A 14,558-nucleotide genomic window follows, 5' to 3' on the forward strand; every position below is an offset into this window, starting at 1 on the left:
AGATGTGTGTCGTTTTCCTGTATCTTCTTCCAACGAGCACAGAAAATCGTACAATTCATAATCACTCCACGAACAAATAAGCATGATCTCATTCACAAAGGCTGCATTGTGGGAGTGATTACACTGTTATTTTAGCAATTATGGATTAGTCCTTTTTTTTGGGCCAGTAACCAATAAGAAACTCTCTTTAAGGGACTCCAGGCTCAGCTAATATCACCCTTTCCTCATGAAAAACCATTGCACTGATTCTGTGCTTCTTCAGGGTGCATCTGGATGATTATGTGTTCGATGAGTAAATGGCAATTAGATGACCCCTTAACAGCACACTGCACTGAGGTGAATGTGTCAGTGTCTCTGTGCCTCGCTCAGGACACCAACAGTACATATTTTGTATGTCTTCCTTATCCCATGTACCCATTTCGGGTCTTGGAGCTGATTAGTTGAGGCGTCAGTCTGGTGTATTCCATAAGGGATTGCTTTTTAAATACATTTACCATCATTTTAAACTTTGCTTTCTGCATTTATATTTAAAAAATGAATGTACAGACATACAAAAGCATTTCAAATGCACTTATACTGTCTACTTTAATGTTTCAAATTAACCTTCTGAAAATAAAATGTCAAAATATGTTGAAATAAGGTTCCATCGTCATTCAGTGCTCTGTACAAAAATGTCCGTCATTTTAACTCTTAGAAATGCTACAGTAAAAATATAACCTGGTAAACAGTAAGCTTCTTTAAAGAAAATCAAACTATTTATTATATTTATTATTCAGTTATTATCTAATATATATATTTATATATATACACTACCTGATAAAAGTCTTGTCGTTGATCCCAGTTGTAAGGGCAAAGTGGCAGAAGGTGGATTTTTCAGATGAATCATCTGTTGAGCTGCATCCCAATCATCACAAATACTGCAGAAGACCTACTGGAACCCACATGGACCCAAGATTCTCAAAGAAATCAGTCAAGTTTGGTGAAGGAAAAATCATGGTTTGGGGTTACATTCAGTATGGTGGTGTGCAAGTGATCTGCAGAGTGGATGGCAACATCAACAGCCTGAGGTATCAAGACATTTGTGCTGCCCATTACATTACAAACCACAGCAGAGGGCAAATTCTTCAGCAGGATAGCGCTCCTTCTCAAACTTCAGCCTCCACATCAAAGAAGGTCAAGGTGCTCCAGGATTGGCCAGCCCAGTCACCAGAAATGAACATTATTGAGTATGTCTGGGGTAAGATGTAGGAGGCATTGAAGATGAATCCAAAGAATCTTGATGAACTCTGGGAATCCTGCAAGAACGCTTTCTTTGCCATTCCAGATGACTTTATGAGCAGTCGTCCAAGCTCATGTGAGTCATACACAATATTCATTCTTCTACCACTGCAGCATGGCTTTATATTCTACACTGTACATAATTTCTGTTAAGTAACAAGACTTTTGTCTAAGCAAAGTCAGACCTTACTGTCTTAACTAGAGGCCTTTGCCTTTCATATAAGCCGCTTCTGATGCCAAACGATCAACTAGAAGTCAAGTTATTATTGGTTGTTCCTAAAACTTGGATGGGCGACAACACTTTTGTCAGGTAATGTATGTATATATTTTATGCTTTTCTGTTGACCTTGCTGTGGTTCTTTTAGTTGTTGCATTACTTCAGTTTCGTGTGTGTTACTATGAAGCTATTTGTGTAAATGACACCCGAGTGCCTTCTAAATATTTGTGCGTTTCTCTCCTTGTGGGAAAATGAGCATTGGTTCTTCATAGGACTTTCTCGTCACCCCCTGCTTTTGCTTGTCTTTTGGTCTGGTTTGTGTTTTTGTCTTTTGATTGGGTTTTTGTCTTTTGTAAGAAAGCTACATTGTGTCAATGTTAGTACTTTATAACCTTGATGTATTAACAGATAAATTAAACATTGTAGTTCACTGTTAAAATAGCAAATTCATTTTAACAGTAAAATTCTGACAATGGCACCTGGTTGCTAGAGTTTTACTGTTAAATAAAAGAAATCTCCAAATTTCGTGGTTTACGATTTTACCGTAAATGTTTTGGATGTATTTCCAAAATTTTTCATTTGTAAATTCTGGCAATCACACCTGCAGGATTTTTACTATAAACATTACAGATTTATTTTTTCACTGTGTAACAGATGTATTCATGTAAAAATGTAACAATATAGTTATGTTGATCTAAATTAAGTGATCATTTTAATATTTATAATATATATTTAAAATGATTAAAAACCTTTTATTGACACATTGGTAATACTAGTAGTTTCAAGAACAGTGACAAAGTAAGTAAAATGATCATATAAAAATATTTGCGATCCGTAAATAGAATCTTTTAATATGTCTTCAGGTGATTCTTGTTATAAATATGCTTGACAAGCCTTCTAGTCCAGTATATAAACTATTGTTACGCTAAATGACATGTTAATGGTCTTCTATAAATCATAAGAATATATGATAGTCATTTCTTGATCTAAAAACATGATTTAAAGAAGATACCTTACAATGCAACAAAGAAAGTTATAATTCACCCTAATTTATTGATGCTTGAAACCCCATATTCATTATAATTATGCCTTAAGTCACATTTTAAAATGACCTTTTCTCATTTATAGAGATTTTTCAAAAGCACAGGAACTTTAATCTCTGTTCTCACAATCAGGGTTAGCTTAAGCCAGGACTAAGCTTTTATTAAATTAAATAACTGAGTAGCTTTTATAATAAATTGACTTGGAAGAACACATTACTGGTGTGTATCTTGAAACTATTCTGTGGCGCTGATGTATTTTTAGTTTGTCACTGCAGGATATTTTTAGTTAAGACAGCTCAAACATGCAATTTAGTCTAGGAATAGACTTAAGCATTGTCTCTGAAACTGGAGGAAAGGCATTAAATAGACAGGGGTGTTGAGGGGGTACATTAAAATGATAGTTTTGTTTGTTTAATGTTTGTTTTGGACTGTATTTGTAAACAAAAACTAGTCATGTTGATTTTTTTGAGCCCCTCTAGTGGAATTTCGATTTAACTCTAAAACTATTATCATGCATACTTTATTAAATCAAAGAATTTTTATTGATTTTAACATGATACAATGTTTTACATGTAAAAAGTGAATTGCCCTGAAAATTTGCATTGCACATACTCATTTACTCATCCTTGTGTCATCAGATGACATAGAATTGCTTTTAATAAAAAAATAAATTACGTTTTTATGAAGTAATTAATTGCTTGGTTGATGTTCAGTTTATGAATTAATTTTGTGCTGAACCGAAGTCAGTCATACGAGTTTGGAAAAATTTTAAGATGAGTAAATGATGGCAAAATTTCCATTTCAATGTCAACTACTCCTTTAATTTCTTAATCAGCAAAACTCTGTCTTAAAATATTGATCATCCAGCAGGGCCACGGCTTACTCTAGGCCCTTTAATTATTTCAAATTAGAATAACGCTTCATAATACATTTGTTTATTAGTACATTTCATGTGAAAAATATGTGTAAACTTTATATATTTATTTTTATATTTATATGTATAATTTTTATAATGGATAAATGAAGGGTTCTGAAGTGCCATCTGAAATTTTTGTTTAAAATTAGCATGTTTTCCTCCAATGTTTATGTTTAGTTAGTTCATTTTAAATAAAAAATAAATAGAACCAATAGACAGTAGCCTGAAAAAAAAATGCTTAGAATAATGCAGAGGTATTTGCAACTGAACTGTTCAAATATTATTTAATGAAACATGGCTAATTTAAAATAATAATGGACAACTGTGTTTATTAACAAACATACAGAGACTAATAAATACTTTACTAAATTGCTCATTGTTAGTTAAATTAAACCAAAAACAGCTAAGATACAGGATTCTCACAGTCTTAGAAAACCTAAAGGTATACTTTAATTGTGAAAATAATTTATAGACCTGGATGAACACCATAGGCATGGTTATAATGCGTGCAAATCTTTCTAGATATGCCAAGAGTTTAGATTACTGTGAGTATAATATTTTAAAATGCAATATTCTTATGCAGTAAATCAAGAACAACTGGAAAAGTTATGTTAATTATTTAGGGTGGCCTGGAGTCATAGTCATTGTAATAGAAGAAATCTTTAAAAATATATATATTTTTTTTTCATATTTAGAAGGGTAATGAGTTTATCGTGTCCTAAGTGAGCTTTAGTTAAATTTTAGGATTTAAATAAAAATTATCTGTTCATTGCAGGCAATCAGTTCATAAATCTAGTGAGGAATATGAAGTAAAAGGCTGTTACACTTTGTGTCCTGTTCTTAAACATACTCCACAGCGCCACCAAGCGGAAACATCCCTCATTTTCCTAAACTACTTGGAACTAAACAGTTTATATTAGCCCTCCTGAGAAAATGTATTTATTTTTCAAATATTTCCCAAGTTAAACAAAGCAAGGACGTTTTTCACAGTATTTCCTATGATATTCTTTCTTTTAGTTTGGATGGAATAAATAAATAGGTTTTGAAATGTAAAAACAGCTAAAGCCAATGTTATTAGCCCCCTTTAGAAATGGTTTTTCTTTCTTTGTCTACAGAACCAACCACAGTTGCCCATTCACTTTCCTAATTAACCAGACATGCCTAGTAAACTTCAACTTTAAATGGCAATTTAAGGTATTAGTAACTTTCAAAATAACTAGCAAAATTATATATTCTGTCATCATGAGAAATACAAAATAAATTACTCATTAGGAATTAGTTATTAAAATAATTATGCTGAAAAATCTTCTCTCTGTTAAACAGCACTTGTGATAAAAATGTCAGTATAGACTGTGACTTTACAACAGTGTCAAACCCCGCCTGAATTGTTTAAGCATATATAAAAACAAATTTATTTACACAAAATTATTTAGTCAACCTTTTTTACTTCCATAACTGAGTGCCTTTCTTCTGTGGAAATATTAATGAAAATGCTTTTAAGAATGCAAGTTTCCATTAGCAGCCAATTTCAGTATGGACAAAAAATGTTGACCTAAAACTCTTTGACTACTGAAATTCTTCAAAATATAAAGCGTTCAACAACAACAAAAGAAGAAATGACATGCAGATTTGGAGGAACACAAGGGTGAGAAAATGTGACCCTGAGCCAAAAAAAAGTCAAAACAGTTCAAATTGATGTTTAATAAAGCTTGGGTGGTTAATAAAGATAATTAGTTGCAATGTTTTTCGGTTAAGTCAAAATATAACTGATGGAGAACCTCAATCTGATTTCAAAAAATCTAAATATTAAGAAAAATGAAGTGCTTAAACATTACTTTCCCATCAGCGTCACTCTGTTCATTAGCTGTTAGCTAGTCGGCTGTCGTCCTGACTTTATATTTTTTGGCGGCATAGTTGCTTGCAGGAGTGTTTCCTTTATTGTATATCATTTAAAAGTTCGATATGCTCACCATTTTAAGATTAAATTGAAGAACGATGGTATCAGCTCAAATTAGCATGACTAACCAGTGCGCACCATAACTGGAAGTCTCCTTAATAACCATAACTAATCAAAAATGGAGTTTTAATATATTTACAAACTATTTTGATGAGTGTAAACAAAAACAATGGTCCTAACGTATTTCCTGTTTCACATTTTTAATTTCTATAGCTTCCGAGAATCCAAAAAGAGCCAAATATTGATAAATAATGCTATGAAAGCTGTTTTACCATTAAGCTATGATTGATTTGCCTTTTATTACCGTTATCAAATAGTTTGATAACAAGCAGGAACTGTTCATGAGCCAATGACATCATCACATTGAATTGATCTACAGTAGGACATTTACTAAATGTCTTGAAGGAACATGTAACCTTTACTTAATATTCTAATGTTTTTATATAAATTTTGATATAAATATAAAAATCATTTTGAACCATATGGCTGCTTCCGAAATCGTTAGAAAAGTATGAATGTGAGTAGTATCAATGGAACTCAGATGTACAAAAATGCATCATGGGATAGCGTAGCGTGCATCAGATGTGCACTTCAGAAATTTTACAAGTTCTCGCATACTGTTTTTCGAATTCTATGAATTCAGACATGCTACTTTGCTTGCATACTGTTTTAGCATACTATATAGTATGAAAGTATGTGATTTCGGATTCAGCCCATGTCTTCTTTTTTTATTATTATTGTTTTTTATGGAATTTTAAACTTTATGGACAGGACAGTGAAGATTTACAAACAGGAAAGTGTGGGGAGCAGAGATAGGGGAGAAATCGGCAAAGGACCTCGAGCTGGGAATCAAACTTGTGTCTCTGCGAGCACCTGTGTTGACGCATGTGTCGATGGACCAACCACTAGGCTATCGCCGCAGACAGTCCATGTCTTCTTAACCAAACACACCTGATTCAGATCATCAGCTGAGACTGAAAGGCCTGTAATGGGTGTAACAGAAAAAAAAGACATCCAAAACATGCAGTGCTGGTGGTCCTCCAGGAGCGTGGATGAGAAACACTAATATAGCTTTTTTTGATCATGGCAAACGAGATGATAGCAGATACCAAATGATATCCAATTGTTAATTTCCCCCTTTAAATGAGCTTGCGGTAACATTTTAAAAGGGTGGACCTTTATTCGAACTGACAAAACAGAAACTCAAAAAGATTACAAACTCCATAAAAGCTTGAAATCAATCTCTTTAATTTAGCATATTAAAAGAAGCAGAAAACAGCTGTCAATACTGGCACTTTTTTAGTTGTATCCTACTGATCTGAAGACAGGGCACACAACAGGAACATGAAATAAATTTTAACAACGCCACAAACACACTGCGCTCGAGTTTTCTGAGGACATGAAAATCATCATGTGACTTGTTACGGTCTCTCGATCTTGCCCGTGGGAGTCTCCCAGCATGGCACATTTTAGACGTCTCCGCTAATAGAGCAGATAATTTGACTGATGTTCACAGATCAACAGGGAAACCTTCCCACAAGTCTTTCCTGTTGCTCAACACTTGTTTAACCCGTTTAATCCCAACTTTTTTCTTTTCTTTTGGGAAGAAATACCCATTTTAAATGAGAAATGTAGATTGTTTTGAATGAAATGTATCAATATCACACGAGCAGATGAGCCACTTTTTCACTTTGCATTTTCATACGGTTTGGTTTTGCACTGCAGTTTAGTATCGCTTAAAGTGGTTTGGTTTATCACTATAACTGTGCCAGTTCTTCTGCAGTGACTTTCTGAAAAACATCTTAATTCCGGGTCGTCCCATCTAGCTCTATTTGGATTCTGCAACAACTAGAGGAATTTATGGGCCTCTTCTACTGCGATGCAATAATACTGAACTGCTTTGATGACAGACTTTGGCTGAGGCATTTTAGAATAACCAAAACCACATTTTAGAATGTGTTTGGTCCGTTGGTTTGTTTATTAATGCCGTCCCATTAGTCTCAGTTTTTTTTTTTAATTAGTTGTTTAAGTTTAAAACGTTTTTAAAACAGAGCTAGTTTGTATTAAAGACAATAAAATCACTATCTCATTCTTAACCACTATAATCATAACGGTATATGTGGTGTCAGTAAACGCGTTTATGTGTGTACTGCAAACAGGCTTTGTATGCGACTCATTATTTCAGAAAGGCTTGAATAAACTCCACCACAAATACATCAAATAAACTTAGTATTTTTGACTAATGAGCTGGATTTCAGCTTCATCCGTGTCTGTCTCTATCACTGACTGCTGTTTATCTGACGTAATGCAGAAGCAGAAGACACATATTTGGGAATTGTGGGCACCAAAATTATCTGGAGGCTATAATAAATTATCTGATGGGTATTTTGAGATAAAACTTTACAGACACGTTCTGGAGACTCCAAAGGCTTATCTTACATCTTGTAAAAAGGCTAGGTGCCCTTTAACTTGCGTATAACTGAGTAGGATAGCCTGAACCAAACTGTGCCGCAGCATGCTGTGAAACAGCGCCTGTTCTTCCTGCTTGCACATCTAGATGATGTAAGAGGTGGAAATGTATTATAATAATTATATTATAATGAATAGCAATTCAATTCTGTCTTCCTACCAGTCACTATTGTAAACCTAATTTAACCAACATCATAAGAAGTGAAGTTTGTGTGCTGGGAAGGCCTATTACAGAGCACATTTATCTATTGTTTATGTAAACACAAGTTTGATAGACGTGTGGGACATTCTCACCAGACATGAATGAAGCGTTAAGCAGGAGTGATTTACATGTTAAGTCAGAGTAAAAATGTGATGGACATCTTGCAACAAAGTAAAGTGATCAGCGCGCAAATTTAGCATTTCAGGTATCTGACGCACTTAGCGCCTGACGCTTGAGTTGAAACATTCTGAACTTTGACGAAAGCTCACACTGCATTAACCAATCAGGAGTTTGCTCTAGTATCGCCCATTATCCAGGCGCAACTCCTTGAGGAGTTGTACCAGTTGAACCCAGAAATGGCATTAAACGAGTCTACGCCGTTTTTCAGCACGACATAGCACATAAAATACAGCTACCCTCTTAATAACATCCATGTTAGCTGTTTAGCTATGAAACTAGAGTGATTTCGTATCTTTTGATAAGTGAGTTTTGTGTGCAAATGAAGTGAATTTCAGCGAGTAAACTGGAAAGTGTCTAATTATGTGCAAACAGGAATGTGTACAATCCCATTATTTTTTGCAGCACTTTGTACAAGAACGCCATGTTTTAAGATAACATGTCAAGTTTTTACTTGTAATGCTCATCAATATCAGTACCAAAGCTGTAGACCAATCAGATGAGCTCAGGGGCAGGGTAAGCACTGCAAACTTGAGTTTAGAGCAGAGCCATAGAGAGAAAGAGTTGCAACAAGTATACTTACTCCAACGGAATGTTGTTTCAACAGCAATAGACTGATTTCACGCAGACACCATTTTTAAAAGCGAAATCGAGGCTGCGGCGGGAAGAAACTTGAAAGTGTCGTTGGAAGTTACATAGGAACGTTGTGTATCTGGCTGTATATCTTATCAGTGAAGAGAAAGTGACACAAATTTATCATTTCACTGCCATCCGAGTGACTTGAAGGTCCGTTCTGGATGAATGGTGAAAATAAAAAGGGATTTCAGAGCTTATTTTCAGCTAAGTTAAGGGAAATGGCACTAGTAAGCTAACGTTTTCTTTCCCAAACATGTTTTAGATGCCATTTATCAAACTCAAGTTAATGAACTGATTCTTTCACTATATTAGACTAGTCACGATACTGAATTAAAAGAAAAACCGTCAATTTCCTGCTAACATTTAAGGCACTGTTGATGCCGTTCTTAAAACAGCGCTTATTTGCCATTGTGTTCATGTGCTCAACAGAAATGACTGTGATTGGCCGAGGAGGTCATCAGTTCACCCTCCGCTGTTTACTGAGTACAAACACAGACGAGCGATCTGCTTGATAACTCGACTGATCGTCATGGCTGCTTCGCGCTCCAGTCTCCGAGTGTTTGCACTCGGTGAAGAGCGGTAAACTGATGAGAACTGGTGAATACTATGGTAAATCAGCGCTGTTTATGAACGCTCTCAGCGGCGATTGAATGTTAGCAGGAAATGGACGTTTTTAAATCTTCAGTACCGGGACAACACTATTACACATAACACGAGGGTGTGTGCTACAGCGGACTGCAGTGTTTTATTACTCACCGGGTTACATAAGCTGAAGCAGGGAGGCCTCCCCACGGTGTTTACCTGCCGCCATGAACTGAAGCCTAGGAGGACACTTGAGCATATTACTCTTACAGAGATAGCGATGTTGTTTGATGCTCAATTATTTTTTATTGTTTAAAATAAACTTACTGAATTATATTATTGTGATGTTTACACCATTCCTGCATTTTTAAATCTTTGCAACAGCTGGAGGTTTGTAGTCCACAGTATGTTACTGCAATGTTTACAGAGCTGGTCCTATACTTCCCACCGCAGCCTCGCTTTGGTTCTTTAAAATGGCGGTCGCGTCAAATAAGCGTATAGTGGCTCATGCAAATCAAAGTTTCTAAAAACAAGATTGTGGATATGTTAAAATATTATCTAACATTACTGAATTGATCACAAAACACTTCCTGAAACTGTTTGAGTCTACATGAATGACGTGACAATTAAACAGTTTGGACTTCTGTTGACGCAGCTCTCTCTCTCTCTATGGCTCTGGTTTACAGTAGCAAGTTGACATGACAACAGTTCTATCTGATGTTAACCTGAAAGAAGAGGTTCCTTTTAAAAAAAACATTCCTGAGCACTGCATCTCACATTTCTAGACACACAGACATGTTCAGTGTGAATGTCCTAATCCAGTGTTTCTCCAATCCCAACTATGTTCCTTGTGGACCAACAGCACTGCATGTTTCGGATGACTTCTATGTCTGTCCACACTCATTGCAGATTTTATAGTCTCTGCTGATGATCAGAATCTGGTGTGTTCGGTTAAGGAGACATGGAAAATGTGCAGTGCTGGTAGTCCTCCAGGAACGTGGTTGAGAAACACTGCCTTAATCAGTAAAATGTTTATTTTCAAATTTCAAGAAAAAAATGTGGGATTAAACGAGTCAGTTAGCCTTTCTGAGGCAGACACGTCGCTCTCTCACCTACTATGAACACGCATGTGATTTCGACAAGTGTAGGCATCCTTAAAGCTGCGCGCGCACACGGGACAGTCAAACAGACGCAGCTGCAGATGCACACGACTGTGGTTCCTCAGAGTCCCATCGTTGTTGAAGCGTTTTCCACACTGGCCGCAGACGTACGGCTTCTCTCCTGTATGGATGAGCATGTGCACCTTTAGCCGGGAATGATGAGGGAACAGTTTTCCACACTGAGGACATGCGTGCGTCCCAGGACCTTTGTTTCTTCCTCTTCCACGATTCTGTCTGACTAACGGCATGTGGCGTAGAGAGTTGACCGCAATGTTTGCAATCCCCAGATGACCGTTACTGCTAACAGCGTCATTCCTGACTGATCCCGAGTCTGTGTTTTGATGAGTGTTGTTGTAGCTGATGCCTGACTCAGGATACATGGTCTTGCTTGCATTTGGGCTGTGTTTACTGATGGATTCTGGCGTGGATTTAGCCTTTACATTCCTACATTGAGCTAATTCCGAATCGGTGGAATTGGATGTGTTAAAAACTTCAGGATTAGCCTCGTGAAGGATATCAGTAGTAGTTGGTAGCTGAGATGTGCAATGTGGTAATGGACTGTAGATGTTTGTGGACGGTGAATGGAGACTTTCAGGAGGCTCGGTTTTAACGTCACAAGGATATTTGTCTAAAGCGCACGTTTCAAAGTCTTCGTTTGTTTGTGCTAGTGTGTTTGGGATTGCAGGAGCAGGTAAAGTAATCTCCGATTCGGTCACGAGAAGCATATGGCTGGAGAACTCTTCTACTTTTGTGTTGGTGAGCTGTTCGCTCTGTACCTGGTTCTGATAGATCTCTGTAGGAACTGTTTCTGTTTCGGTGCTAGAAGTCCACTTTAGATGAGCAGGTGGAGATGATGGTGCAGGGGTTGAGATGGGTGGAGCTGTAAAAGATAAAAGGTTTGAGGAGGCCAGATGGGGGGAAGAAAATCATTTAACAAATGCTAAAATATGGCTAAAATAAAATTAAAGTTCAATTTGGGCTCTCCAAAAAAATCTAATGGACATCTAAATATAGTCTAAAAATAGACAAGTTATTAAAGACACAGGAATGACTGACTACACGTCAATTCTTTTTAATCTGTGTATTTGAAGGCTAATCAACTGTGATCAACTGGCTTTTCACTGTGACCCCTGCACTGTGACCCCTACTTTGTTTAAGCAGACCTCTACTAGATGTATTTTAAACACAAAACAACTTGGTTTGTGATGTTTACAGACTCAGCTTCATATAATGATTTCATCTGGTCAGTTCATCAATAGTCTTTCAAGTCTTAACTAAAACTAATGCATTTTCAAATATATCAGCTTTAAAGCATGCCCAAGTTTAAAAAGATTTCATTAAAATTTGAATTAAAAAATGCTCCAGTGTAAATGATTTAGACTACAAATATCTTAATATATGTTATTTAAAATAAACGTCAGAGGCAATTTCAATATTATTATTAAATACTATTTATAAATACCAATATTTTAATGTATTAGATTGTAAATCAACCTCAATAACTGCTCTTACAACAAAAAACAGAATCAACATTCACATATAATTCTTTCTAGAAAAAATAGTAGTAGTTAATAACCTCCTGAGGAATAAAAAGCAATAGAAATGGTTTAAGGACATATTGCATCAGAACAAATTAATAAGAGTCATATTGCACAAATAAAAGTCTTGTCATCAGTGCATTGTTTTTATGTTATAGGTGGCTGATTCTTTTTTCTGTGCCAACAAAAAAAAATCTGTAGTAACTTATAGTATTATTGTGATATTAAACCATACTATAGTAAAGCGCTTTCATTAAAAGTGCTTTTCTATTAACTTTCATTAAGGCTGTTCTATAGTTCCTGTGGTAATACAACAAATTACCCAATACTGTACTACTAAATATACTATACCATATATAATATACTACTATATATAATATACTATATATACTATACTACTACGTAATATACCACATATACTATACTACTATATATAATAAACCATATACTATACTACTATATATAACACTATACTACTATATATAATATACCATACACTATACTACCACATAATATACCATATATGCTATACTACCAAATAATAATATACCATATATACTATACTACTATATATATAATATACTATATATTATGCTACAATAACGCACATCAAAGTTTACAGTAGTAAAAACTTATATCACAGTAAATATTACAGTTCAACAATTCTACATAGTTAATACTACTTTATTATTTTACACTAAAACTATTTTACAGTTGGCATGCTAAAAATATAAATAATAATACACTATACTATAGTAAACTTAAAACTTCAAAGCCACGGTGGTATTTACACTATAACAATTGTATTTATGTGGGTAACCGTCGTGTATATCGATGGATAACCATGATTGAGGTAAAGTTGGGTTTATTTTCACATGTTAGTTCATTTTAACGGTTTCTACCGTTATATTGTTGACCACCCTAGTTGCTTTAAATATTTGGTCTGAAATCGCATGCAATTATGACTTCAAAACAACATTAGTACTGTTTAATTGAATGTTAACAATGTTGTAACGTTACTTTGAACGTCATTGACTGCTAATATGAATGTACTGTTTACAACTTTCAAATAATACTTCTCTGATATTATTTTATTGTGGAGAAAGTCCGAATGTATATAAACAACTTGACCTCAATGCAACCAAATAGTCTTTGATGTACGCTAAATATGGTGTGTGAGTGGAAACTGGTTTAACTGACTGTGAACAATGTTGTAAGATTACTTTGAACGTCATTGGCTGCTAATACGATTTCCCTATTTAGAATTTTCACATAATATTTTAATGAAAGTATATTATTATGGAGAAAGTCCGACTATATATAAGCAACTTTACCTCAATGTTACCACCATTGTGTGTGAGCGGAAACTATGGTTTCCATGGTAATGTGAGAAAAGTAAATAAACCGCAGTCTATGGCAGAAATGCATTATATTCTACAAAAAAGACGATGATGTACCAGTCGACTCGACGATTTTCTCGATCTCTTTGAGTCTCCGTCTCAGATACTCGTTGTCCTTTTGCACGCTGTCCAGCTCTTTCTCATACTGCAGGACAGTCCCGCCGATCATGTCCATGATTTCATTCAGCGCCGCCATTAGGCGCTCCGTCAGAAACGTGTTGATGACCTCCAGCTTTGTCATTTTGCTGACGGTTTGAAGAGGTTTTTTTTTTTAATTACCACTATTTTATTTTCGGCGTACAGTAAGGCACAATGTAAACACTCTTCTCTACGGTCATATGACCACGTATATGTTCCTCTTTAACCACAGAAACAAACCGACTTGAGCTGTGATTCAGCGCCAGCCACAGGAGAGGAGTAGTAAGTACAGAAAATATCGTTTTTACTTCATGATAACGCTGTATGGGATAGTTAATTTAAAAATGAAGATTTACTTATCCTAAAGTGTTTATGATCCGAGTTTTTTTTTCTTCTATTGAACACAAAAGATATTTTGAAGAAAGCTGAAAAACTTATCAACATCTATGTAGTAGGGAAAACAAATACCACGAAAGTCAACGGTTCCAGATTTCCAGAAAAAAAGCAAGAGAAACAGGTTTTGAAGAAGTGAGAGTAAATGTTGACAGAATTTTCTTCTTGTTTTGGTGAACTATCCTCTTAATAACATTGCAAGGAAGGCAGTGGATAAAGGTTACCAATACTTTCCTGTAACCATAATTTTGGTCAAGATACAATATAACGTTACTTAACATTACCACAGATGCCATAATAAGCACAAAATCATAAATAAATTATCCATAATTTGTTTCTATCTGTTTAAAGGCATATTGTTCTCACTAATTACTCTCCATCAAGTAGTCCCAAATTAAGTTTCTTTCTTCTGTTGAACAAGAACAAGATATTTTGAAGAATGTTAGAATCCA

The 14,558-nt window shown here is 35.3% G+C and overlaps 2 protein-coding genes and 1 long non-coding RNA gene across 4 annotated transcripts in view; 1 reads left to right on the forward strand and 2 right to left on the reverse strand.

The window, feature by feature from the left end:
* The window catches only part of LOC137490042 (uncharacterized), an 846,477-nt gene that overhangs the window by 483,606 nt on the left and 348,313 nt on the right, over positions 1 to 14,558 (reverse strand). The window lies entirely within an intron of this gene.
* doc2a (double C2-like domains, alpha) overlaps positions 1 to 14,558 on the forward strand; it is a 208,534-nt gene that overhangs the window by 128,677 nt on the left and 65,299 nt on the right. The window lies entirely within an intron of this gene.
* LOC101882898 (uncharacterized) lies at positions 6,638 to 13,932 on the reverse strand. The gene is made up of 2 exons (XM_021471374.2): positions 13,633 to 13,932; positions 6,638 to 11,517 (listed from the first exon to the last, which is right to left on the reverse strand). Exons 1-2 carry the CDS (start codon positions 13,814 to 13,816, stop codon positions 10,586 to 10,588), a joined length of 1,116 nt encoding a protein of 371 aa, XP_021327049.1. The 5' UTR covers positions 13,817 to 13,932; the 3' UTR covers positions 6,638 to 10,585.

This window comes from Danio rerio, chromosome 3 (assembly GCF_049306965.1).
Source record: "Danio rerio strain Tuebingen ecotype United States chromosome 3, GRCz12tu, whole genome shotgun sequence".
NCBI classification, from domain to species: Eukaryota; Metazoa; Chordata; class Actinopteri; order Cypriniformes; family Danionidae; genus Danio; species Danio rerio.

What these genes read in the sequence shown, in the direction of transcription:
- LOC101882898 (XM_021471374.2), bottom strand. Translation starts at nt 13,816, where the DNA reads ATGACAAAGCTGGAGGTCATCAACACGTTTCTGACGGAGCGCCTAATG. An exon ending in GAAAATCGTCGAGTCGACTG is followed by an intron (nt 11,518 to 13,632) that starts GTACATCATCGT and finishes TATCTTTTACAG; the next exon opens with CTCCACCCATCTCAACCCCT.